At 36.7% G+C, this 24,656-nt stretch overlaps 1 protein-coding gene across 7 annotated transcripts in view; it reads right to left on the bottom strand.

The window, feature by feature from the left end:
- ZMYM6 (zinc finger MYM-type containing 6) overlaps window positions 1-24,656 on the bottom strand; it is a 51,694-nt gene that overhangs the window by 13,594 nt on the left and 13,444 nt on the right. For 6 of the 7 annotated variants that reach the window (XM_054496807.2, XM_063666111.1, XM_054496785.2 and 3 more), the window contains 12 exons: window positions 21,474-21,558; window positions 20,440-20,689; window positions 14,923-15,097; window positions 14,633-14,824; window positions 12,360-12,510; window positions 11,819-11,934; window positions 10,687-10,965; window positions 10,377-10,527; window positions 8,685-8,857; window positions 6,886-7,033; window positions 5,077-5,217; window positions 3,904-3,941 (listed from right to left, as the gene is read on the bottom strand). In XM_054496807.2, the coding sequence (XP_054352782.1) occupies window positions 3,904-3,941; window positions 5,077-5,217; window positions 6,886-7,033; window positions 8,685-8,857; window positions 10,377-10,527; window positions 10,687-10,965; window positions 11,819-11,934; window positions 12,360-12,510; window positions 14,633-14,824; window positions 14,923-15,097; window positions 20,440-20,689; window positions 21,474-21,558 (1,899 nt within the window). Of the gene's footprint in view, window positions 1-3,903; window positions 3,942-5,076; window positions 5,218-6,885; window positions 7,034-8,684; window positions 8,858-10,376; window positions 10,528-10,686; window positions 10,966-11,818; window positions 11,935-12,359; window positions 12,511-14,632; window positions 14,825-14,922; window positions 15,098-20,439; window positions 20,690-21,473; window positions 21,559-24,656 lie in introns of those variants that run through there. The other variant, XM_054496799.2, reaches the window with a different exon arrangement.

Here is a 24,656-nt window from a genome sequence, read left to right as displayed (position 1 = left end):
AGTAGCTGAGACTATAGGCATGCACCACCATACCCAGCTAATTTTGTGGTATTTTTTATAGAGATGAGGTTTCATCATGTTGCCCAGGCTGGTCTCAAACTCCTGGACTCAAGTGATCCTTGGTGTCCCAAAGTGCTGGGATTACAGGCGTGAGCCACCACACTTCGCCCCAGAGATTTTTTTCTTTTTTTTTTTTTGAGACAGGGTCTCTTTCACCCAAGCTGGAGTGCAGTGGTGCAATCAAGGCTCACTACAGCCTTGAACTCCTGGATTCAGGTGATTCTCCCATCTTAGCCTCCCAAGTAGCTAGGACTAGAGGCACTTGCCACCACCTAGCTAATTTTTTGTATTTTCAGTAGAGATGGGGTTTTGCCATGTTGTCTAGGCTGGTCTCAAACTCCTGAGCTCAAGAAATCTGCCTACCTTGGCCTCCCAAAGTGCTGGGATTACATACGTGAGCCACTGCGCCTAGCTGCAAAGATTTTTAATAGCAAAAACCTGGAAACGATCTAATGTTCATCAATAGGACAATGGATAAATAAAATGTGGTACCTACAGGCAAAATATTACTATAATCAACAGGAATGTACCAAACCTACTCAGTATCAACATGGATAGATAATTTTTAAAACAATATTAAATATTTTCCATTTAATATTAAATATTAAAGATTGTCTAAAAGAACACACGCTAAACTCATAATAGCAGTTGCTTCCAGGGATGTAAAAGGGAGACTAACTGGTAGTAGTGATTAATGTTTCAAAAAAGAAGAAAAAGGTAGGGGAAAGAAACTGAGCAAATAAACCAAATCTAACAATGGTTAATTCTGGATGGTGGGAATATCATAGAGCAGGGGTTGCCAAACTATGGCCTGTGCACCACGTCCAGCCCACCATCTTTTTTTGTAAATAAAATTTTACTGGAACACAGCCACACTCACTCTTTCCTGTATTATTTATGGCAGCTTTTCACTACAATGGCAGAGGTGACAGAGTCTACAGTTGCAACCATAGAGCCTGCAAAGTCTAAAATATTTACTATCTAGACTTTTATAGAAAAAGTTTGCTGAGTTTTACAGATTTTCCTCTTTGTAATTTTCTGTATTTTTCACCTTTCCCAAAAATTTAAAATCATTTAAGTAACTTGAGGGAGATTCACAACAAAGTTCTCAGAGAAACCAAGAAAAGATTCTAAAACTGTCAAGTTTTTTTTTTTCATATTGTAAGAGCACTACATTATTTATTATTATACTTTTTATAGACTAAAGTAAAAATATTAATTAAAACTATTCTGTAACATAGTTTAAATGACTGGTGAATTATAGAAATACTCCACATAGGGAAAACATATATAGGGCAGCTACATGAAATATGAGGTATATGTTCCTAAAAAACTAAATAATTCAAAACTAACATAATTCAAGACTAATTATCTCATATATACAGAGGAAAGAAGCATTCTCAGAGTCCATAAATCTATAACTAATATAGAATGTTTTTATGAATACATGTTAATACTTACTAATATATAATAATACATTAATACCTTGATTATACAATTGTGTGGTTAATAATTAATGTACAACACAGTGATTTATTATGTAATTTAAAAATATAATTTAATGCACAATACATAATATTCAAATAAATACCAAGTTAACTTAATGACAGTTAATTATCTAATGTGGTATACTGCTTGAAAATAATTAAGGAGAAATTACTATCATCTTGCAATAACACAAATAATGAGAGAGTTACGAGACACTAAATTAGGACAAGCTACCTCTCCACATTACAGTGAAGGCTGGTCTGATTCCTTGGAAGACTTTTGCTAAAGAATGACTCTAATGTGGTTTGAGAGTTTTTTCTTTCTTTTTTTTATCACTGAGGATTTCTTGGTATGCAGACACATTTTTCATCTTTAGACTTGCCACCACGAACAGCAATCCACATTTAGATCACCTTCAAAAATAGTAATTGCTGCTAAAATATGGTCGAAAGCCTATGGCAGTCACTTTACTGTTAGTTGTGCCCAAGGCCCGGATTGACTGCTAGGACCCTCTTCCAGTTGCTTTTGTTTTTCTAATTCTAGCAAGACTTCCTTTATTAATCCATGGGGGACAACCCAAGCAAATATTCAATATCCTCTTCAGGAACTCTGTGCAAATCTACCTTCTGTTCTACTTACACAGATTCCTTATTAGCAGATGTTATGTTGTCCAAGTTAAAGCCTCTTTAAATTATGGTAAAGCTGAAATGTTTTGATAGCTTTGGAGTTAGCAGATATAGCTTGCCAGATCATTTTTATATTCCTAAAACCTTGGTGGGCTTTAAAATTGGAGAACCAGCCATGACTTGTAGTAAACCTTTTGTCTCACTGTCACCTCTTTTCAAATCAAAATCAAAATACTGATGCCTTAGCATAGATGATAGATTGACCTCAGGGGTGCATTATGGCAGCATTGATCTTGCAACTTCTGTTACCAGAATTTTTTCCATTTATTCCATTATCATTGCCTGGTTATAATTTTTGTGAACTAAGAGGCATACCTGCTTTAATACTGCTTTCAGTTTTTTGAGCACTACTGCTAATATTCTGCAGGGTACACTCTCCTAAATTAATAGCATGAGATATCACAGCAGTGGTTTGGTTATCTTCATAGATTTTTTTATCACATCTAACTTTTGTTCTAAAGTTATTAAATTTGGAGCACATTTTTTAGCACTAGCACCACCACTTAATATAACACTTAAATGGCATTGTTCTACGATATGAAAAAGAGTTTTAATTATATCAAGAGCAAATGTTAGGACAGCAGCACAAGCTGGGCGCCATCGGCTCATGCCTGTAATCACAACAGCTTGGGAAGTTAAGGCGGGAGGATCACTTGAGGCTAGGAGTTTGAGACTAGCCTGGGCAACATAGCAAGACTGAGACCCTATCTCAACAAAAGAAAAAAACAAAATAAGCTGTGTGTGGTGGCAGACACCTGTGGTCCTAGCTCCTCAGGAGGCTGAGGTAGGGGATTGCTTGAGCCCAGGATTTCGAGGTTGCAGTGAGCTATGATCATGCCACCGCACTCCAGCCTGGGCAACAGAGCAAGACCCTGTCTCAAAAAAAAAAAAAAAAAAAAAAAAAGCATAGCAGTCATCAAAAACATTAACCCAGGACCTGATACAGTATCATGTGATACTAATAAAGGATGATGGGAATTTTGTTTTCCTGCTAAAGTGATGCTGATACAGGGTAACAATGCCATAATTTGCAATCAGCCTGCCAGACTTGAAAGTATGCATTTCTTGAACATTTCTTTTAATTTTGAGAAGTCTCACGATATTTCAAATTTGAGACATAAAGTGAAAGTCTAAATATATTTTTACTTTGCACTATTTTCAGTCTCACATAATTCAAAGTTGCATAAAACAGGACTACACTGAACTTTCAAAACTTAAAGGAAAATACTTGAATATAGTAAAAGAGAAAAATAATGTAGTTTTGTTATTTCCAACCAGGTGGAATTAACAAGAATTTAAATAAATTAAAGAACCTGAATACAAATAATAAAATAAATCAAGAATGCATTCTTACTAATGATCTAAGATTAAACTGTAAGATTCAAAACAAAAGCGCACAATCTATTACTCCACTTTTTTAAAGACTAAGCTTGCCACTATGAACAGCAATCCACATTTACATCATCTTCAAAAACAGTAATTGCTGCTGAAATATGGTCAAAAGCCTATGCCAGTCACTTTACTGTTTAGTTGTGCCCAAGACCTAGATTAATGACTAGGACCCTCTTCCAGCAAAAAGAAAAGTATTCAGATATATTAGAATGCCATATCCAAAGTGAAAATAAGCCCAAGTGGCATTATCAAGAAAAGTATTAACAATTAAACTCACATCTTGAATGATCTTTGCTGCCTCTTTAGTAACTGCACCTGTTGTAAATTAAAACAAACATTATTATCCTTAGAATATACAGAAGTAAACACTGAAATCAAGAAGTTACTTTCCTCCCATTAAGCTGGGCTAGAGTCTAAACCAGAGTTTCTCAGAAAAATGAAAATGGTACAAGGAAACTGCATCAGTATCACCCAGGGTGCTTAATAACGGTAAGGATTCCTGGGCCCCAACCCCATCCAACTGTATTAGAATCTCTGGCAGTAAAGGAGTAGGTATATTAAAATCATTTGGGCTCCTAAAAAAATATCACTTCCCAGGGAGTATCTCTGAGCCTTCTATGGCTCAAGAGCCTGCCTGATTAAAAAACAAAAAAAACAAATTAGCCCAGTGTGGTGGCGTGTAATCCCAGCACTTTGGGAGGCCAAGGCGGGAGGCCAGGAGTTCTAGACCAGCCTGGCCAACATGGTGAAACCCCATCTCTACCAAAAATATAAAATTAGCTGGGTGTGGTGGCAGGCACTTGTAAACCCAGCTATTCAAGAGGCTGAGACAGAAGAATCGCTTGAACTCGGGAGGCGGAGGTTGCAGTGAGCCCAGATTGCACCACTGCACTCCAGCCTGGGTGACACAGTGAGACTCCGTCTCAAAAAAAAAATTAAAAATTGAAAAAACAAAAATAAAAACACTTCCTTTCCCATCCACACCACCTTGCTTGCTACCCACTCCCCTGAGGCGGGGGTGGGGAGGCGGTGGGAGGGGGTGCATGTTCCCCTACATCACGTAAAGAAAGATATTACCAGTAAGAACTACTGGCCAGGCACAGTAGCTCACACCTGTAATCCCAGCACTTTGGCAGGCCGAGGCAGGTGGATCACCTGAGGTCAGGAGTTTGAGATCACCCTAGCCAACATGGTGAAATCCCGTCTCTACTAAAAATACCAAAATTAGCTGGGCGTGGTGGCAGGCACCTGTAATCCCAGCTACTCGGGAGGCTGAGGCAGGAGAATTGCTTGAACCCAGGAGGCGGTGGTTGTAGTGAGCTGAGATCACACCAGTGCACTCCAGCCTGGCCAACAAGAGTGAAACTCTGTCTCAAAAAAAAGAGAACTACTTAGGCTAGACAACATTCACTTCTATGGCTTAGCCAAATGCCATTATATCAAGTCATACCTTTTAAAACACTGTTAGCGTTCCCTGTAGATAAGGTAGCAGGTATTTTTGCCAATGACACCACATTGGTTATAACTGGTGTTGTATCTGTCCTTGCAGAAGGGAGCTCCGTCACAGCAGTTTTCACTTTAGAAATATTTACTGATTAAAATAAAAAGTTAAGATCTGGAATAAGCAAAAGGGTCTCTCTCTCATACACACTCAAACTCACACACAAAACCCTGTTTAGTAACTAGGTTTTCAAGAAGCAGTATAAATATCTGATTCTGTATCATGTTAGGTTGGGTGACTCTGGTCAGATTAGTGTTCATTACGACTTAAAGAGAGTCCAATTCTATAAAGTTATAAACCTCAAATGACATTTAACAGGTAAAAATACAGGTGTTGGATACAGTGGCACCAGCCTGTAATCTCAGCTACTTGGGAGGCTGAAACGGGGGATCACTTGAGCCCAGGAGTTCAAGACCAACCTGGGCAACATAGCAAAACCTAGTCTAAAAAAAAAAAAAAAAGACAGGTATTAGCTTCAGGATTCACTGGACTGTTCTATCAGTGACTATTAAAACTCCTAGACCTAAGCATGCATCAAATGAAAACTTAACATGACAATTTTTATAAATAAGTTAATGAGGGAGCTGTCCAACCCCATAACACTGGTTTTCTTAACCCATATTATAAAATGAATATTCTACTACCAGCCTGACTGGTTCTGGGAATGGAGGGCTAACACAAAAGATTAGCACAAGGCATTTATGATTAAGGTAATCATTAATAAGACTGCAAAGGTAGGCAATGGCCAGACTGCAAAAAGCCAAAGCTCTGTCAATCAGATAGCACTCCAGGCTTTGATCAGAGAACATAATAGCAAGTGGCTTTTTTTTCTGAGAGAGAGAATATTGTTCTGTTGCCCAGGCTGGAGTGCCATGGCATGATCTCGGCTCACTGTAACCTCCGTCTCTCGGGTTCTAGTAACTCTCGTGCCTCAGCCTCCTGAGTAGCTGAGCTTACAGGCACACACCACCACACCTGGCTAATTTTTGTATTTTTAGTAGAGACGGAGTTTCACCATGTTTACCAGTCTGGTCTCGAACTCCTGGCCTCAAGTAATTTGCCCATCTCAGCCTTCCAAAGTGCTGGGATTACAGGTACGAGCTACCGCGCCCAGCTACCAAATGTTTTTAATCTAATACTGAGAAAGAAATATTTAGGAGAGCTACTTTATGAATATATCATAAATCTATCTACTCACCTGGATATTCTGACCACATTAGCTGTCCTACTTGCAAAATTATTTTATTCTTAGCTAGGATAAACTTTGCTACCCATGAAGAACTGTTCTATTTTATATTTTCTGAGATAATTAATGTGCTGTTCTTTTCTCCTTGCCTATAAGCAAGTTCTGAATCAAATTTTACACTAGTCACAGCAACTATATTAACTATACTCTCCCTTTGTTTGCCCTGATTTTCTGTTTTTATTTCTGGTTTATTAACTAAATAGTATATATCCCTAGTTTAAGTTATTTATGTACAGATACACTCAATCAAAAGCAATCAAATCTAAGTTTCCTATAAAAATTAGTGCATATACATTATTGGCCTTTTGGTGTGCCTGACTATCAGAGCAAAAAGTATTAGAATTACTTTTCCCTCAAGGGGAAATCTTAAAGACTTCTTAAAGAAAAATTTAAGGAAATTCAGGCTATTTGAATCCAATGAAATTTTGTTTTTATTATATTATTTATAACTGTATGTGCTGATAGTGTCCTAGCACTGACATAAAAATCCCATTAGCTAAGTTTAATTTTACCTTTATTTTGTGGAAGAGAGTCATTCATAATTTGCTGATGACAAAACTCCAAGACACAAAATAGGTTACAGAAATGTTTAATGTTGCCTCGCCACTTTATGGACTCGCTTAGTTTACCCTGTCGTTTACAACCATCACACTTGGCCATCTGAGAAAGAAATGTTAGACAAGATGGGCTTAAAACTATAAAATAATGAAAAGATAACATTAATCATAAAAAGAGGCACTACAAAAACAGATATATGAGTCAGTTGAGACTACAAAATGTAAGGTTCTTACCTTAAAATACTGATTTTATTTAATTATTTGTTTTATATAGATGCCCTAAATCAAGATAATATAAAAATTGTGGCCGGGCACGGTAATTGTGGGATCACGCCTGTAATCCCAGCATTTTAGGAGGCCAAGGTGGGCGGATCATGAGGTCAGGAGTTCAAGACCAGCCTGACCAACATGGTGAAACCCTGTATCTACTAAAGTACAAAAATTAGCCAGGTGTGGTGGCACACGCCTGTAATCCCAGCTACTCAGAAGGCTGAGGTAAGAGAATCGCTTGAACCCGGGAGGCAGAGGTTGCAGTGAGCCGAGATCACGTCACTGCACTCCAGCCTGCGCGACAGAGTAAGACTCTGTCTCAACAACAACAAAAAAAATGCTCTTCTGTTTTCAAAATTACCAGTAAGGGAATCTATCTAAAGATAGGTTCATAACTGGGGGTGGTGGTGCGCACCTCTCCTGGTTACTCGGGAGGCTGAGGCAGGAGAATCACTTGAACCCAGGAGGCGGAGGCTACAGGGAGCCAACATCGCCCACTGATCACGCCACTGCACACCAGCCTGAGCAACAGAACAAGATTCTGTCTGGCTGGGGGATGGGGGGTGGGCGGGTGGGATGGGGGAAGAAAAGATACACAATGAAAAAAATAAGTAAAAAAAAAAAAAGATAGGTTCAACTTTTGAAAAATTAAGAAGCAGCTTACAGTAGTTGATATAATATGGACTTTGGAGTCATAAAGATTTTGATTCATTCAGCAAATATTTAATTAGACATCCTTTGTCTTAAGCACTGTGATTGGCCCTAATTATATAATCATGAAAAATATATTACCCTCCCCCGACAATAAAATTCTATTTTGGGGGTGAGGTAGAAAAACAGTGATTTCACCAGAGTGTTATAGATGCTGTCTTGCTGTCACCTACCAGCTTCCTCAAGAGCATATTACTTAACTTCCCTGGACCTCTCTCCTTTTCCTTATTTATAAAATGGCAGTAATATACTTACCTCTTGGGACTATGGTAAGGATTAAATGAAATGACACTTACAGAGCACCAGACATGTATTAGTGGTTCAATTAACTGCAGCTACCATTGTCAGCCTTTCAAAAAGTTAATCTTTTTAAAAATGAGGTAGGAATGGTTGCCAGCTATTGTCCTTTGACCTATGAAGTGAGACAAGGTCTAACTTCAAATTCCTCAGAGTAACCTGAATGAGAGAGCCACTTCAGGCAACATTATGTGAAGTTCTAACCTGAAAGAAGTCAAATAAGGGCAATATGCCTCATAAGAAGGCAAAAATAAAAGGAACATATCCAACCAACAACAAAGTCTGCAGAAATCCTATACTCTTTTTATCCCGAAGATTTCATGTTTATATTCAATTGAATTTTTCTATTATACCCCATAACTTATTTTATCCAGTGCTAAACACCAAATTTTTCTTCACATAATTTGAATACATTTTAAATAAAAACAATTTGCACTGATTTCAGAAAGCCAAAAAAAGTATATTATCACATTCACCTGATAAAACAGAACTGTAAATCTGGACATACAATCTTCACAACAAAACTCTTCTAACTTGCCCTCCAATCGATTTTCTACCAAATTTGGGGATGTCTGTGAACAGTAGCTGCACATCTTACAGTAGTTTCCCCATCGTTCTCCAAAGTCACGGGCAGAGAGGAATTTGCAAACTGAGGATCAGAGGGATGAAAGGAAGAAAAATCAAATTTACATTAACTGAGGAGGTATAATAAGTTTCTGTGGTCTTAGATATAAAACTTTAAGCTAATTTCGAATACACAATTATTTGCCTCTAGATTACAGGACAGTCTCTATATTCACAAACCAAACTTATACCACCTTTTATTTTATTTTATTTTTTGAGACAGAGTCTCGCTCGTTTTGCCCAGGCTGGAGTGCAGTGGCACGATCTCAGCTCACTGCAACCTCTGCCTCCCAAGTTCAAACGATTCTCCTGCCTCAGCCACCCGAGTAGAGTAGCTGGGATTACAGGCACCTGCCACCACACCCAGCTAATTTTTGTATTTTTAGTAGAGATGGCATTTTGCCATGTTGGCCAGGCTGGTCTCAAACTCCTGACCTCAGGTGATCTGGCTCGCCTTGGCCTCCCAAAGTGCTGGGATTACAGGCGTGAGCCACTGCGCCCTGCCACCACCTTTTAAATATACTCTAAATATTAGGCCATTTATATTCAGAAACATTAGAGGTATAAAAGTTTTTTAAGCCAAGAAGCAGCAACTGTTTAAGTTCCTCTTTACAAATGAGTGCAAGAACAAAAAGATCTCTGATGTCATAGCAAAACTTATGAAGAGATTTTCTTTATTAATACCACTGATGTAATCATTTTTACAGTTTTTTATTGCAATCACTACAACATTTAAAAAGACTGACTTTCAGCCAGGCACGGTCGCTCATGCCTATAATCCCAGCACTTTGGGAGGCCGAGGCAGGAGTATCACCTGAGCTCAGGAGTTCAAGACCAGCCTGGGAAACATGGTGAAACCCCCCCGTCTCTACAAAAAATAAAAAAAATTAGCCAGGCATGGTGGCACGCTCCTGTAGCTTCAGCTACTTGGGAGGCTGAAGTGGGAGGATCCCTTAAACTGGGGAGGCAGAGACTGCAATAAGCCAAGATCATGCCACCACACTCCAGCCTGAGTGACAGGGCAAGACCTCGTCTCAAAAAAATAAACAAAAATAATAAATAAAAAGATTGACTTTAAAGTGAATTAACTATAAACACAATTCAAAAAAACTTTTTTTTTTTTTTTGAGACAGAGTTTCGCTCATCGCCCAGGCTGGAGTGCAATGGCGTGATCTCAGATCACTGCAATCTCTGCCTCCAAGGTTCATGCAATTCTCCTGCCTCAGGCTCCCAAGTAGCTGGGATTACAGGCGTGTGCCACCATGCCCGGCTAATTTTGTATAGGGACGGTGTTTTTTAACAGAGATGGGGTTTCACCATGTTGGTCAGGCTGGTCTTGAACTCCCAACCTCAAGTGATCCACCCACCTCGGCCTCCCAAAGTGCTGGGATTACAGGCGTGAGCCGCCATGCCCGGCCTCCAAAATACTTCTAATTACACCTCATAAGACAAAAAGAATGTGAAAACTAATCGTGGCTTAACTGCCCAAGTCGTCATGAATTATAACAACCCATGCTCTGTGGATAAAACAACTTTGTCTTTACCTTCACTACAGAATGGCTTATCAACCCCTGAGAATCGCACAGTCTCCTTTATAATTTTCTGCAGTTTACAGTAGTCACACATTGCCACAACTTTATTTTTCTTCTTGTATTCATCAGAGCAATTCTTGCCACAAAACAGAAACATTTTACCCTGCAGAGAAAAAACAGTCATTAAGAGCCAACTAAACAGTTGCTTTATCTTTAAGAAGTCCTTTTCATGTCAAAGCAAATTGAGTGATCAAAATTGAAAACACGAAAGTGTTTCTACTGGATGAGTTTATATACAATCCCTTTCATGATCTCTCTTTACCTTGTAGAAAAGAAGTTCTGGTTTTGTGGCAAACAGATGGTTACAGTGCTGACACTTGAGTTTAACAACTGTATGGGTTAAAGCAACTTGCTGGGATTTTTCAGCAAGAGGTTGGAGGCTGGCTGCAGCAGAGCCACGGATGGAGCTGGGGGAAACGGCAGAGGTGTTACCTCCTCCTATTGACACTGCTGACCTGGAGGAGGGCGGGCTTACAACCACTTGGCCCTGAGACAGGGGCACCGCCGAAGAGTTTGTTCCTTTTGGCTTGCTAAATACATTCTGAATGAAAACAAATAAGGTAAAGATTTTATCAACTGAGAAATAAGATAACTTGGTACTTTTCATTTCCTCATTTTAATAAATCAAGTCCCCCACAAACATTTTTTAAAATTTTCTATCTCACAGAAAGAGTTTAAATGGCATACTTCCAGAATAAAAGGACTGAGAAATACAACATTAAAAGGTCAAGAAGTGGAATTCAGGCTTTCCTGACAAAGACCTCCAGTATATGCCTCTAATAAATTAGAGCAGGCCTCTCCTTCCCCCTAAAACCTCCCCCTACCTGCATTCCCATCATCAACCAGCTTCTGATGGCTATTAAGACACAATAGCCACCAGCAGTCTCTTTCTCCCTAATGCCAGGGATACTGCATCAGGCATGTTCCTACCCCGGAGATTACTAAACTCTACTCTTTGTGTGTGTATTGCAGAGAGGGAGGAGAAAATGGGACAAGTGGATGCTTACAATTCTATGCCAGGAGTCACTACGTTTCTGACACAGGATGACAGGAAGGGGTATGTGAATCCCATCAGGCTACTGTTCTTCACCATACCACCTACCCAAACCACAATCCTAGCTTCCATCTTTTTGAAGGGGAGAGACCCAAGGGAGAAAGTGGAAGGGAATGACAGTTTAGGCTAGGATCCTAAATAAAGAAGAAACTGCTGAGACCCAATATCTGGGTTCAGATATTTTGTAGAAATGACCTGGTTGGGACCCTGGATGAAACAAATTTTTTTCTTTTTAATTCAAATTTAAACTTTCATAAGAACAGGCCTTCAGCAGTTAACACTGTGCCACAGATCGATGCCTAAGAGAACCACATGCATGATGTGCTACCTTAGATCATACCTGGAAAGCGACCACGCAACTGGAGCTGCAGAAGCTGTATATAGTTCCATTTGACATGGCTAGGTGATACTGAGGGATTGCTGAGGTTTTACAACTATGACATGAAACCTGGACACCTTGGTGACAAAAAATTAAAAACAATGATTAAGTTATACCAATGAACAAACAATACAAAAATGTATTGGGAGAATGAAAAAATTAAATAATCAACAATATACCAAAAAAATCAAGGAACTTTACAAAAATCTGAAATCTAACTACAACTAACCTCTATTAAGTCCCACTTACACAAAAACTAACTTGGAAATTTTAAGTGTTTTTTCTTTCTTCTCACATATGAAATTACAAAATACTGTATATATTGCAACCAAGAAAATCAGGGAAAAACTATTTTCACATAAAAGTCAGTTATGTAAAAGTCAATCTTGGGTTTTTATTTAACTAAATAGATAAATTTAGCTTGTAACAAAATCAGAGAAAAGCAGTTTCATTTTTCTTCAATAGTTATTAAATCTATAAATTTATCAAATTTAAACATTACCTGAAGAAGTAACAGTCTTAACTCTGTAAGCAGATAAGCAATTAATAGAGCAGAAAAGCTCTGTTTTTCCTGAATCATTTGTAGTCTCAATCATTTCAGCTGAGGGCCTCAATGACTTCCCCAGGGCATATGGAGGAATTTGGGCAGAATTCTATTAAAATAAAATAACATTAGATACCTAGTACAAGCATACATATTTACATATTGTTCAAAAAAGTAAAAAGAAAAGCTACCTACAACCACGGCCCTTGGTTGAAATATTTGAACATGATGATGAAACCACACTATTGGGAGGTGGGAAAATAAGTTCTTCCAGACGATAATAAAATAGAAACTGAAGAAAATTAGTAACTACGCAGATAGAGATCTTAGCAAACAAAACACATGAATTCAAACACAAGTAATGAACTAAGTAGTCATTACATACTTTTTAATCACCAATAACCAGAGAAGACCAGCTAACCCATGAACCAAAGGGCCATTCTTGGTATAGTCTTGTACATCAATCTAGAAGAGTCTACCACCTTTAAGGTTACTTAATTTTGTGAGATTCTTCAGCAGGAGATAGAAATGATACTTAATGTATATTAATAGAGATCCTACACAACTACCTATTTTTCAAGCTGAGTTTCATAATAAAATCTGCTTATAAGTTTATTCATGTTTTAAGAAATAATAAAAATAGCTACCATTTATATAACCAATATTATAACTTACTGAATGCTTACCATGAGCCAGGCCCCAGGCTAAGCAATTTATATATAGTGTATCACAGAATCCTTTCAATGACAGAGTGAGGCGCTCTCAAAAATTACATTAACGAAAAGTTTAAATTAACTTAAATTAACAGATGAGCAGAAGAAGTAGGAAATTAAACTCATTTCATCAGGCTCCAAAGTTCAGACTCCTAACCACTACACTATGCTGTCAGTGATACATTATAAGGTCTCTCAATATGAAAAGAAATCGTAGGAAAATATAAATTGTGAGGTTTCACTACATAATTTTCCTAGTAAAAAGACAGAGTACAATACTAGTAACAAAATTAGAAATGGAACTGATTTTGGGATCATATATAAAATAACATGGATTCTTTTCCTGTGAAAGTAGAACCAGACTGCCAAAAATGGCAATTCTTAAAAAAAGAGATTCTTTTCAGTGATGAATGTCCATATGTCCATTACCAACTGCTCAAAGGAAGCAACAAATCAAACTTGCTAACTGAAAAAAACATTTAATTATCATTTACAAGATACATCTTTGTTTTTTTGTTTGTTTGTTTTTGAGACAGAGTCTTGCTCTGTCACCCAGGCTGGAGTGCAGTGGCACAATCTCAGCTCTCTGCAACCTCCGCCTCCCAGGTTCAAGCAATTCTCCTGCCTCAGCCTCCTGAGTAGCTGGGATTATAGGTGTCCGCCACCACGCCCAGCTAATTTTTGTATTTTTAGTAGAGATGGGGTTTCACCATGTTGGTCAGGCTGGTCTCGAACCCCTGACCTTGTGATCCACCTGCCTTGGCCTCCCAAAGTGCTGGGATTACAGGCGTGAGCCACCGTGCCAGCCTTACAAGATACATCTTTAAGAAAAACTTTTTAAAACCACAAATCAGTAATAATTAAACTGACACAAGGTGATATATTTAGTAACCAGCTTAATCCATTATTCATTACAATAAATAAAATTACTTGAAGTATTCTCATGAGACAGTGTTGACCAAATAATTACAATTCATTCCCAAACACATTTTGAAATGAAAAAGACAAGCTTTGTTTAGATTCACTGATTTTATCATCTTAACTCTCTTGCTTTATGGTTTATTTATAATATGGTTTTCTTGCTATCAATACATCACAAAATATTTCATGCTCACAGAAAATCATGAAATTACATTTATGAGGCTGAGGCGTGGTTGCTCACGCCTGTAATCCCGGCACTTTGGGAGGCTGAGGCGAGTGGATGGCTTGAGCTCAGGAGTTCAAGACCGGCCTGAGCAACATGGCAAAACCCCACCTCGATTTAAAAAAAAGAAAAGAAATCACATTTGTAAATTCTTAGCTATGAAGGGAGCCTTAAAAAAGGGACCTATTTTACCTATATCAACTTACCACCACAATCATCCCTCACACCATCAGAATCTATCCCATTTTCTGGAAGGGAAATCACATATCAGGATGGACTAATGGGAGGAGCTCACTCTCATTTTGTAGTTCATCCCTGTGCAGCCCAATCAGAAGGAGTGGGCCTAAGTACATGCAACAAATAGATATTCATACCTGCTTGTATGCTGTGACACTTGTTGAACTAAAAACCTTCTGGGATTGGCAAGGACCAGAGCTACTATAGCAATAGCTCCCACAGTTCTCACAACAGTTCATGGTGAGGTTGTTTGTAGAGTGAAATTTTGAAAAACAGGCATCACTACAAAGACCATGTACCACATTTTGATATTTAACTTCAAATCGAGTCTAGGAAATAAACACACACATACACACACAAAATAAGCAGAGCCAGTTAAAAAAAATCTCTTTGAGCAGAATCCCAATAAAAGTAAAATGTAACTTACATCAGCATTCTTCTGACACATACTGCACTTAGTTGAAATGCTTTTGGTATATATGGTAACAACAGGTTTTTTCTTTAGCTCATAAGATGACAAGCATGATTGGCTGCAGAAATCTTTGCTAGGATAGGAATTCTCAAAGCGAGTTGTGATCACATCCTTAGGATTTAAAATGTCTCTAAAAATAAATAACAAAGGTAAAAATGAAATGTATTCTTCACAACTGTAACTTCCTCCTCTTTGTGAGCTGAAATAACACTTACTAAGGGCAGGTATTGTATGGTAGAAAAAGGATAAGGCATCTGCAAACCTGGGTTTGACAATGAGTTCTGCTATTTATCAGGTGAGTGACAATGAATGATGTAATTACTATCTCAATTTCTTCATGTATAAAATGGGGCTCATAATACCTAATTCATGAATTTGTCAAGAGTGAATTATATTTAAAATATAGCCAGCCAGGGCCAGGTGCAGTGGCTCACGCTTGTAATCCCAGCACTTGGGGAGGCCGAGGTGGGCGGATCATGAGGTCAGGAGTTCGAGACCAGCCTGGCCAACATGGTGAAACCTCGTCTCTACTAAAAATACAAAAACTAGATGGGCGTGGTGGTGGGCGCCTGTAATCCCAGCTACTCGGGAGGCTGAGGCAGGAGAATTGCTTGAACCTGGGAGATGGAGGTTGCAGTGAGCCGAGATTGTGCCACTGCACCCCAGCCTTGGCAACAGAGCTAGACTCCGTCTCAAAAAAAAAAAAAATATATATATATACATATATAATATATAGTATATACTATATATATTTTATATATATATAATATATAGTATATACTATATATATTTTATATATATAAAATATATAGTATATACTATATATTATATATATAATATATATAGTATATAGTATATACTATATATATTACATATATAAAATATATAATATATATAACATATATATAAAATATATAATATATATAACATATATATAAAATATATAAAATATATATAACATATATATAACATATATAAAATATATATATACTATATATAAAATATATGTAAAATATATAATATATATAATATATACATAAAATATATAAAATATATAATATAATATATATTATATATATATAATATATATATAATATATATAAAATATATATAATAAATATATATAAAATATATATAATATATATTATATATATAATATATATAAAAAATATATATAATATATATAAAAAATATATATAATATATATAAAATATATATAATATATATATAAAATATATAATATATAATAAATATATAAAATATATATAAAATATATATTATATATATAAAATATATATATTATATATATTATATATATAATATATATATTATATATATAAATATATATTATATATATAAATATATATTATATATATAATATATATTATATATAAATATATATTATATATATAATATATATTATATATATAAATATATATTATATATATAATATATATTATATATATAAAATATATATTTATATATATAAAAAATATATATTATATATATATAAAATATATATTATATATATAAAATATATATATTATATATATAAAATATATATATTATATATATAAAATATATATATTATATATATAAAATATATATATTATATATATAAAATATATATATTATATATATAAAATATATATAATATATATATAAAATATATATAATATATATAAAATATATAATATATATATAAAATATATATATAATATATATAAAATATATATATAATATATATTATATATATAAAATATATATTATATATATAAAATATATATATTATATATATAAAATATATATATTATATATATAAAATATATATATTATATATATAAAATATATATATTATATATATATAAAAAATATATATATAGCCAGCCAGATGCTGAAAACAAAAATAGGAAGGCTTCCAGCCCCAACCAAGTTTCATCTGCTATAGCCAATGGGACCAGTCAGTGTCCACCCCACAACTCCAGACCACAAGACACTAGTTCTGTTACTAGCCAGAGGCTGCCCAAAGTAGAACTGAAATGAGACAATAAATGAATTTTTTCTTTTCTTTTTTTTTTTTTTTTTGTGAGACGGAGTCTCGTTCTGCTGCCAGGGCTGGAGTGCAGTGTCACAATCTCAGCTCACTGCAACCTCCACCTCTCGGGTTCAAGCGATCCTCCTGTCTCAGCCTCCCGCCCGAGTAGCTGGGACACAGGCACGTGCTACCATGCCAGGCTAATTTTTGTATTTTTAGTACAGACGGGGTTTCGCCATATTGGCCAGGCTGGTCTCAAATTCCTGACCTCGCGATCCGCCTGCGTCGGCCTTCCAAAGTGTTGGGATTACAGGCATAAGCCACCATGTCCAGCCAAGACAATAAATGAAATGTTTAAAAATTAAAAGTGCAAGATTTTGAGAAACAAATGAGCTAACAGAAGACAAAAAATAAGCATGATATATGACAAAAGGGCTGTTAAGGCTTTGTATCAGAGGACAGATGGAAACAAGAACGAGACAGGAAGAACAAAAATAATTGGGTGGTTCTGTGAGATTCCTAGAGCCAATTTGTAAGAGCTAATTATTGCAATAAGCACAAATAGCAATACCCTGGTAAAACAGAGGCTAAGTATTGCCATTCTTCTGACAAGTATAAAAACCAAAGGAAATAGTCACTAATTATAAACACTAGTGCAGGCCACAAAGTAAATAATAATGGCAATAATATATACTACAATAAGTGTGTTGAGTAATTACTATGTGCCAAGCATTATTCTCTTTACTCAAATTACCCAAATACCACAAAAATGGTGGAGTGCAGTGGCTCACCCCCATAATCCTAGCACTTTGGAAGGCCAAGGCAGAAGGATTGCTTGAGCCCAGGGAGTTCAAGACTCCAATGAGCCATGATCACGCCACTGCACTCCAGCCTGGGCAACAGAGCAAGACCCAACCTCTACAAAAAAAAATTTTTTAATTAGCAGGGCATGCTGGCTCATGCCCATGGTCTCAGTTACTCAGGATGCTGAGGTGGGAGGATTGCTTGAGCCCGGGAGGTAGAGGCTGCAGTGAGCTGGGATCACGCCACTGCACTCCAGCCTGGGTGACAGAGTGAGACCCTGTCTCAAAAAAAAAAAAAATCCCCAAACCACTATGAGGTTAAGTATTACTGTAACTGCCACTTTACAGATGAGGAAACTGAATGAGAGGTCTAAGTCATATTGCTAGTAGGCAGTAAAGCTGAAATACTAATCCAGGCAATCTGATTCTAGTCTATGGAATTAATTATTCCACTATCCTGCCTCCCATCCTGCACCTTTATTATACAGGTGTGTTCAATGGTAAACCATGAGAAAATAACAACAACAAAAATTATTTTAATTCTTTAAAACTCAACTGTAAAAATGTGACAGCAAATCTTAGAAACCAAAAGAATATGCTTATACACAGATGAAGTATTAATTTTGAAAAGTGATTTTTCTACTGAAAACAGAGCAATAAAGAGTTTCACTTAATAAGGTGAATCTGCCAGTGGCATAATAAGTACAAAAATAGCAAGTAAAAATATGTAAATCAAAGAGAATGACTTTATAATGAAAATCTGTGCACATAAATTATAAACGTACTCTGAACCTTACACATGCAAATGAGTGTTATACCATAACATTTACCGTAGAAAAACCACACCTTCCAACAATAACATAGCTCAAAACATTTTCCTAATTTTTTTAAGATAAAACTTAAGATAAACCCTTAGACTATTTTTTAACTTTTAATTTTATAAATATCATGTTTTAACAGTATGACTTAATTTAATTAGCTACTATATTGGCCTGATTAAGGTATCAAGCAGCCTTTGAAAATTTGTAAAAATCAAACGCATGCTGGAAAGATAAGAATCTGTCTCCTAACCTTATGCTAAAAAGTCACTGACAGGGTGACTACTTTTAAGAAAACAACAGGCATTTGGATGTATAAGTTGTGTTATGTTCTTTAAAATTATTTAATTTTATTTTGGTATTTGGTATGTTGAAACGATATCTAAAAATAGAAAACTAAGTTTACTCTTTCAGATTAGTTTCATGAGAATGACATAAAAGCGTTAATTAGAAGGGTATCTTGCAACAAACTAATTTAGAGTATATAAATATTTTAAAATTCCTCTCTCCTGGCCACATGTGATGGCTCACACCAATAGTCCCAGCACTTTGGGAGGCTGAGGCAGGCTAATTGCTTGAGCCCAGCAGTTTGAGACTACCCTGGGCAACACAGCAAAACCATCTCTACAAAAAATACAAAAATTAGTCGGGCATGGTGGTGTGCGCCTGTGGTCCCAGCTACTTGAAAGGCTGAGGTGGGAGGATCATCTGAGCCCGGGGAGTTCAAGGCTGCAGTGAGCTGTGATCACGCCACCGCACTCCAGCATGGGCAACAAAAGAAAAAAAAAATCCTCTCTCCTCTTTAGTTGGAAATTTCCACATAGCAGGATCTACTTTTAGATAGTTTAAGTCAAGACACAAAGCAGATAAACATGGCCAAAGACAAAATAGGGGCCTACAAGTGATATGTTAAGTATACATAGTAATATGTATTATATACACATATATTATATTTAATATATTTATAATATTAATTATAAATAGTAACACACGATATAATTTTTATTATTAATAATAACAGGATTCCATTTTTTAAGTACCCGCTATGTGCTAGGCCATTTGCTAACACTGTCTCATTAAAGTCCTAGGAAGCAACTATTATTTACTGATGAGAAACAGAGGCTTAGAAAGTTAAATATCTAGCCCGAAGTCACAGAGATAAATGACAGAGCCACAATTTAAAAGCAATCTCTTACTGTTTTTTGCCTGTAGTGACTATTAACAACACACTGTATTCCTCAAATTACACTACCACAGAAATAGGCAAAATATGCCAAATCCTTCAAATGTACTAAGGCAGGGAAAGATTTATGTGACTTTGTTGCTGTTTTTTCCTCTCTCTGCATCTAAGCATTATTGTAAAGCAACAATGACCCCACAAGGACATTAGAAATAAACACATTTTTGTGACCATGTAGAGTTTTTACTTTTTAAAGAATTAAATAGCTTTCGTATACTATTAAAAGAGTGATATTATTTTATGCTATACCAAGTAACTTTCAAGACAACTGTTAAATAAATTTAAATGGTGGATGTCTACAATTACAGGATAGTCCTGCAATTCCCACATGTCATTTGTTATTTCTTTCCATAGTAAAATTTAAAGTGATAGAAAACTGGTTTAGGCAATATTCTAACAGCAAGTCACTTATTTAATGTTGCAAAACTTTAAAATTGGCGAATTCTTCCATTAACTAAAAAGTTATTTCTACAGATACATGCTAAAGAGATTTAAAGTATCAACAGCATGTTTGAACTAAACAATATACACACTAAAAAAAAGGTAAAGTAAAAAGGGATGTTAAGAATTTTATACTTCGAGCAGTTTGTGCAGGTTTTCTTGGGAGGAGGTGGCAGGCAGGCAGGTGAAGAATGTCTGGTGATGCATCGTGTGGAGCAGAAGAGCTGAGTAGATCCTGTCTTATGATATGCAGTTTGGCCCTTATAAAGCATTTTTTTACAACCAGAACAAAAAACCTTAATAGCAACAGCTGGAACTGAAGGAAGCAATACACTTGGGCCAGATGATGCAAAAGAAAGCTGAAAGCCTGGGTTCAACTGCTGGGCTATCAAAACAAAATAAAAAAAGTTTTAGTATCAATACTAATGCATATACAGTCTCAGTCTCTCTCTCTCTCTCTCTCTTTTTCTTTTTCTGAGACAGGGTCTCACTGTCACCCAGGCTGGAGTGCAGTGGTGCAATCAAGGCTCACTGAAGCCTCAAACTCCCAGGATTAACCAATCCTCCCGCCTCAGCCTCTTGAGTAGCTAGGAATACAGGCACATGCCACCACACCCAGCTAATTTTTTTTTAATTTTTAGCAAAGATAAGGTATGTTGCCCAGACTGGTCTCAAACTTCTGAGCTCAAGCAATCCTCCTGCCTCAGCCTCCCAAGTTGCTGAGATTACAGGTGTTAGCCACTAAACCCGGCCCAGTCTCTCTTTTTTAGGACAAATTCCCAATCTTGAAATCCAGTTAATGAGGCAATAAGCGCTCCAAAACAGAGGTTTCAATTTTTTTTTTAACCATTACTCAACGCAGGAAATACATTTAATATTATAATCCAGTTCTCACATACATATGTCTGTAAATGTGGGGATGTACGTACAATTTAATCACTGAAACAGAAGTTTTATGAAACAATATGTTTCCTTACTACACATATCATATTCTGATATAATCTTATTCTATTTTTTAAAACGCTGAAGAAAACCAGCTACTCACAGTTTGAAAAACCACAGCTCTAAAGAAAGAGAAAGACATACATGAAAAGATGCTTTCCCTCAATTTTATAAGTCAGAATAAGCAAATACTAATTGTAATTAACCTATACAGTTCCATTTCTTACCAATAGGTCTCTCATTCACTGAAGACACACCACCAATTTTCAATTTACTTTCTTGAGTTTTTGGCTGTTGGACACATCCATACTCCTTTAAAAAAAAAAAAAGAAAAGAAAAAAGAGCAATGAATACAGTGTATGTAAGTAAACTAGAAATTCAAGCAAAAAAAAAAATTATTCTATCCTATTCATCTCTTTTTTTTTTTTGAGACGGAGTCTCACTCAGGCGCCCAGGCTGAAGTGCAGTGGCATGATCTCAGCTCATTGCAACCTCTGCCTCCCAGGTTCAAGTGATTCTTCTGCCTCAGCCACCCGAGTAGCTGGGACTACAGGTATATGCTACCACACCCAACTATTTTTTGTATTTTTAGTAGAGACAGGGTTTCACCATATTGGCCAGGCTGGTCTCGAACTCCTGACCTCGTGATCCACCCACCTCAGCCTCCCAAAGTGCTGGGATTACAGGCGTGAGCCACCACAGCCGGCCCTATTCATCTCTTAAACAGTCTAATCATAAGTACCTTCACAAACACCTCAAAAGTCAAAATTTACAAGTTATTACACTAATCTTTACAAAGACAATCTTTCAGAATTAGAGAATCTTTTAAAATACTTTTATCTACTTTTCAAATGGAATTTTGATATATGGGAGTAACACATAGCTATTCCAAATGCTGAGCACTACCTATTTTTTAGGTAGCGCGTTTAAAAGGGGGTAATAAATGAAAAAAAAAAATTTTTTTTTTTTTTGACATGGAGTCTCATTCTGTCACCCAGGCTGGAGTGCAATGGCGTGATCTTGGCTTACTGCAACCTCCAACACTCAGGTTCAAGCAATTCTCCTGCCTCAGCCTCCCAAGTAGCTGGGAATACAGGCTTGCGCTACCACACCAGGCGAATTTTTGTGTTTTTTTCCAGTAGAGACGGGGTTTTGCTATGTTAGCCAGGCTGGTCTCGAACTCCTGACCTCAGGTGATCCGCCCACTTTGGCCTCCCAAAGTGCTGGGATTAAAGGTGTGAGCCACTGCACCTGGCAAAAAGGAGCAATAAATGTAATTAAATCTGGCTAGGCGTGGTGGCTTACACCTATAGTCCCAGCTACCCAGGAGGCTGAGGCAGGAGAATCACTTGAACCCGGGAGCAGGAGGCTGCAGTAAGCCGAGATTGTGCCACTGCACTCCAGCCTGGGCAACAGAGCGAGCCTCTGTCTCAAAAAAAAAAAAAAAGAAAAAGAAAAAAAGAAAAGTTAAATCTGAATGATTTAGGGTTTGGATTTCAATCATTTTAGACTTACAAGCTGCCTTTTCTGTTAATGGCAGAAAAGATACAAAAGTGTCAATGCAATCTGCTCATTATACATAAAATCATCACAGACAAAATCCTATTTATTCTTACCACATTCTTTAAAACGTTTTAAAACAAAATGTAATCATGAAACATTTTTAAAATGTAAATGACTATCCTTATTCTGAAATTACAACCATCCTTTTTTTTTTTAATGTTAAAATACCCTTACATATTTCAAAACAGGAAGTTTTTTAAAAAGTCTTACTTTTCTGAATCAATGATGGTAATAAATGGCAGTTGTATTTTTAATCTCCCCACACGTAGCAAAATAAATGAGTAGCTATGTTAGTTCCAAAGTTACTTTAGAAATTTCTTTAGACTATTAAATGCCAAAAACTAGGAACCATTGCATTAATTCACCACTTCCCATGATATGTATTATGAGCACCCAAAGAGGTGCTCTCTGTAAGATATACCTTCTTTATAGATGAGGAAAGTGAAGCTAAGAGATGTTCAGCAACTTGCCCAAAGTCACAAAAAGACTACGTGCACATATGGGAATCAAATCCAGTCTCTCTTTTTTTCTTTTCGAGATGGAGTCTCGCTCTGTTGCCCAGGCTGGAGTGCAATGGTGCCATCTCGGCTCACTGCAACCTCTGCCTCCCAGGTTCAAGTGATCCTCAGCCTCCTGAGTAGCTGGGATTACAGGCACTCACCACCATGCCCAGCTAATTTTTGTATTTTTAGTAGAGACAGAGTTTCACCATGTTGGTCAGGCTGGTCTTGAACTCCTGACCTCAGGTGACCCACCCACCTCCACCTTCCAAAGTGCTGGGATTACAGGTATGAGCTACCGCACCCAGCCAGTCTCTCTGTTCTAAAACCCAAGATAGCACTGTCATAGATGTGAAAATATAAAGTAATTACTACAATGAATTCAAACTCTGGTCCAATTGAAATTAAGTTCCCCTGTTGTAGTAGTCTGCTATGGTAACAGCAGTTACCATAATAAATCATTTCATCACTTATTTGGAAAATTTGATTAACGCCTAACATTCATCCTTCCCCTTACACACACATTAGATCACATCCATTATGGACAATATCTGTTTTTTTCACCCCTGTATACCCAATCACCCAACACAGTCAACATAACAGTAATGACTATAGGTTCTAACAGCAGACAGAAACAGATATGATCTTGACTCCTAAACAAGCTATTTAATCTTCCTTAGTTTCAATTTCTTTATCTGTAAAATAAAGATAATATTACATAACCCATAGGGCCAACGGGGAGAGAGGGGGTAAATGACAATATAAATAAGGTATACAGAATGACATCTTACAGTTAGTCAAAAGCAAGCACGATATGTACACAAAATGCTAGTTCTTTTTTTTTTTCTTTTGAGACGGAGTTTTGCTCTTGTTGCCCAGGCTGGCGTGCAATGGCGGATCTCAGCTCACCACAACCTCCGTCTCCAGGGTTCAATCGATTCTCCTCCCTTGGCCTCCCGAGTAGCTGGGATTACAGGCATGCACCACCACGCCTGGCTAATTTTGTATTTTTAGTAAAGACGGGGTTTTTCCATGTTGGTCAGGCTGGTCTTGAACTCCTGACCTCAGGTGATCCGCCCGCCTTGGCCTCCCAGAGTGCTGGGAGTACAGGCGTGAGCCACTGCATCTGGCCAAAATGCTAGTTCTCATACTTATTTATTAGTTTCATAACTGGCATTTAATAAATACTTGCTAAATGAAGGAATCTAAGTCTATTCAATCCAAAGTGCATGTTCTTAAACACTATACTTAAATAACAATATTTATTGACACTTGCAAAATGAAGAGGACATTAAAAGTATTATATACATCTTCAAATTACCAAAATGAGTGTTTAAGATTCAATAA

This window comes from Pongo pygmaeus, chromosome 1, assembly GCF_028885625.2.
Source record: "Pongo pygmaeus isolate AG05252 chromosome 1, NHGRI_mPonPyg2-v2.0_pri, whole genome shotgun sequence".
In the NCBI taxonomy this organism is placed as follows: Eukaryota; Metazoa; Chordata; class Mammalia; order Primates; family Hominidae; genus Pongo; species Pongo pygmaeus.
Note: the sequence above shows the minus strand (reverse complement) of the source record. Positions and strands in the feature narration are given on the sequence as shown.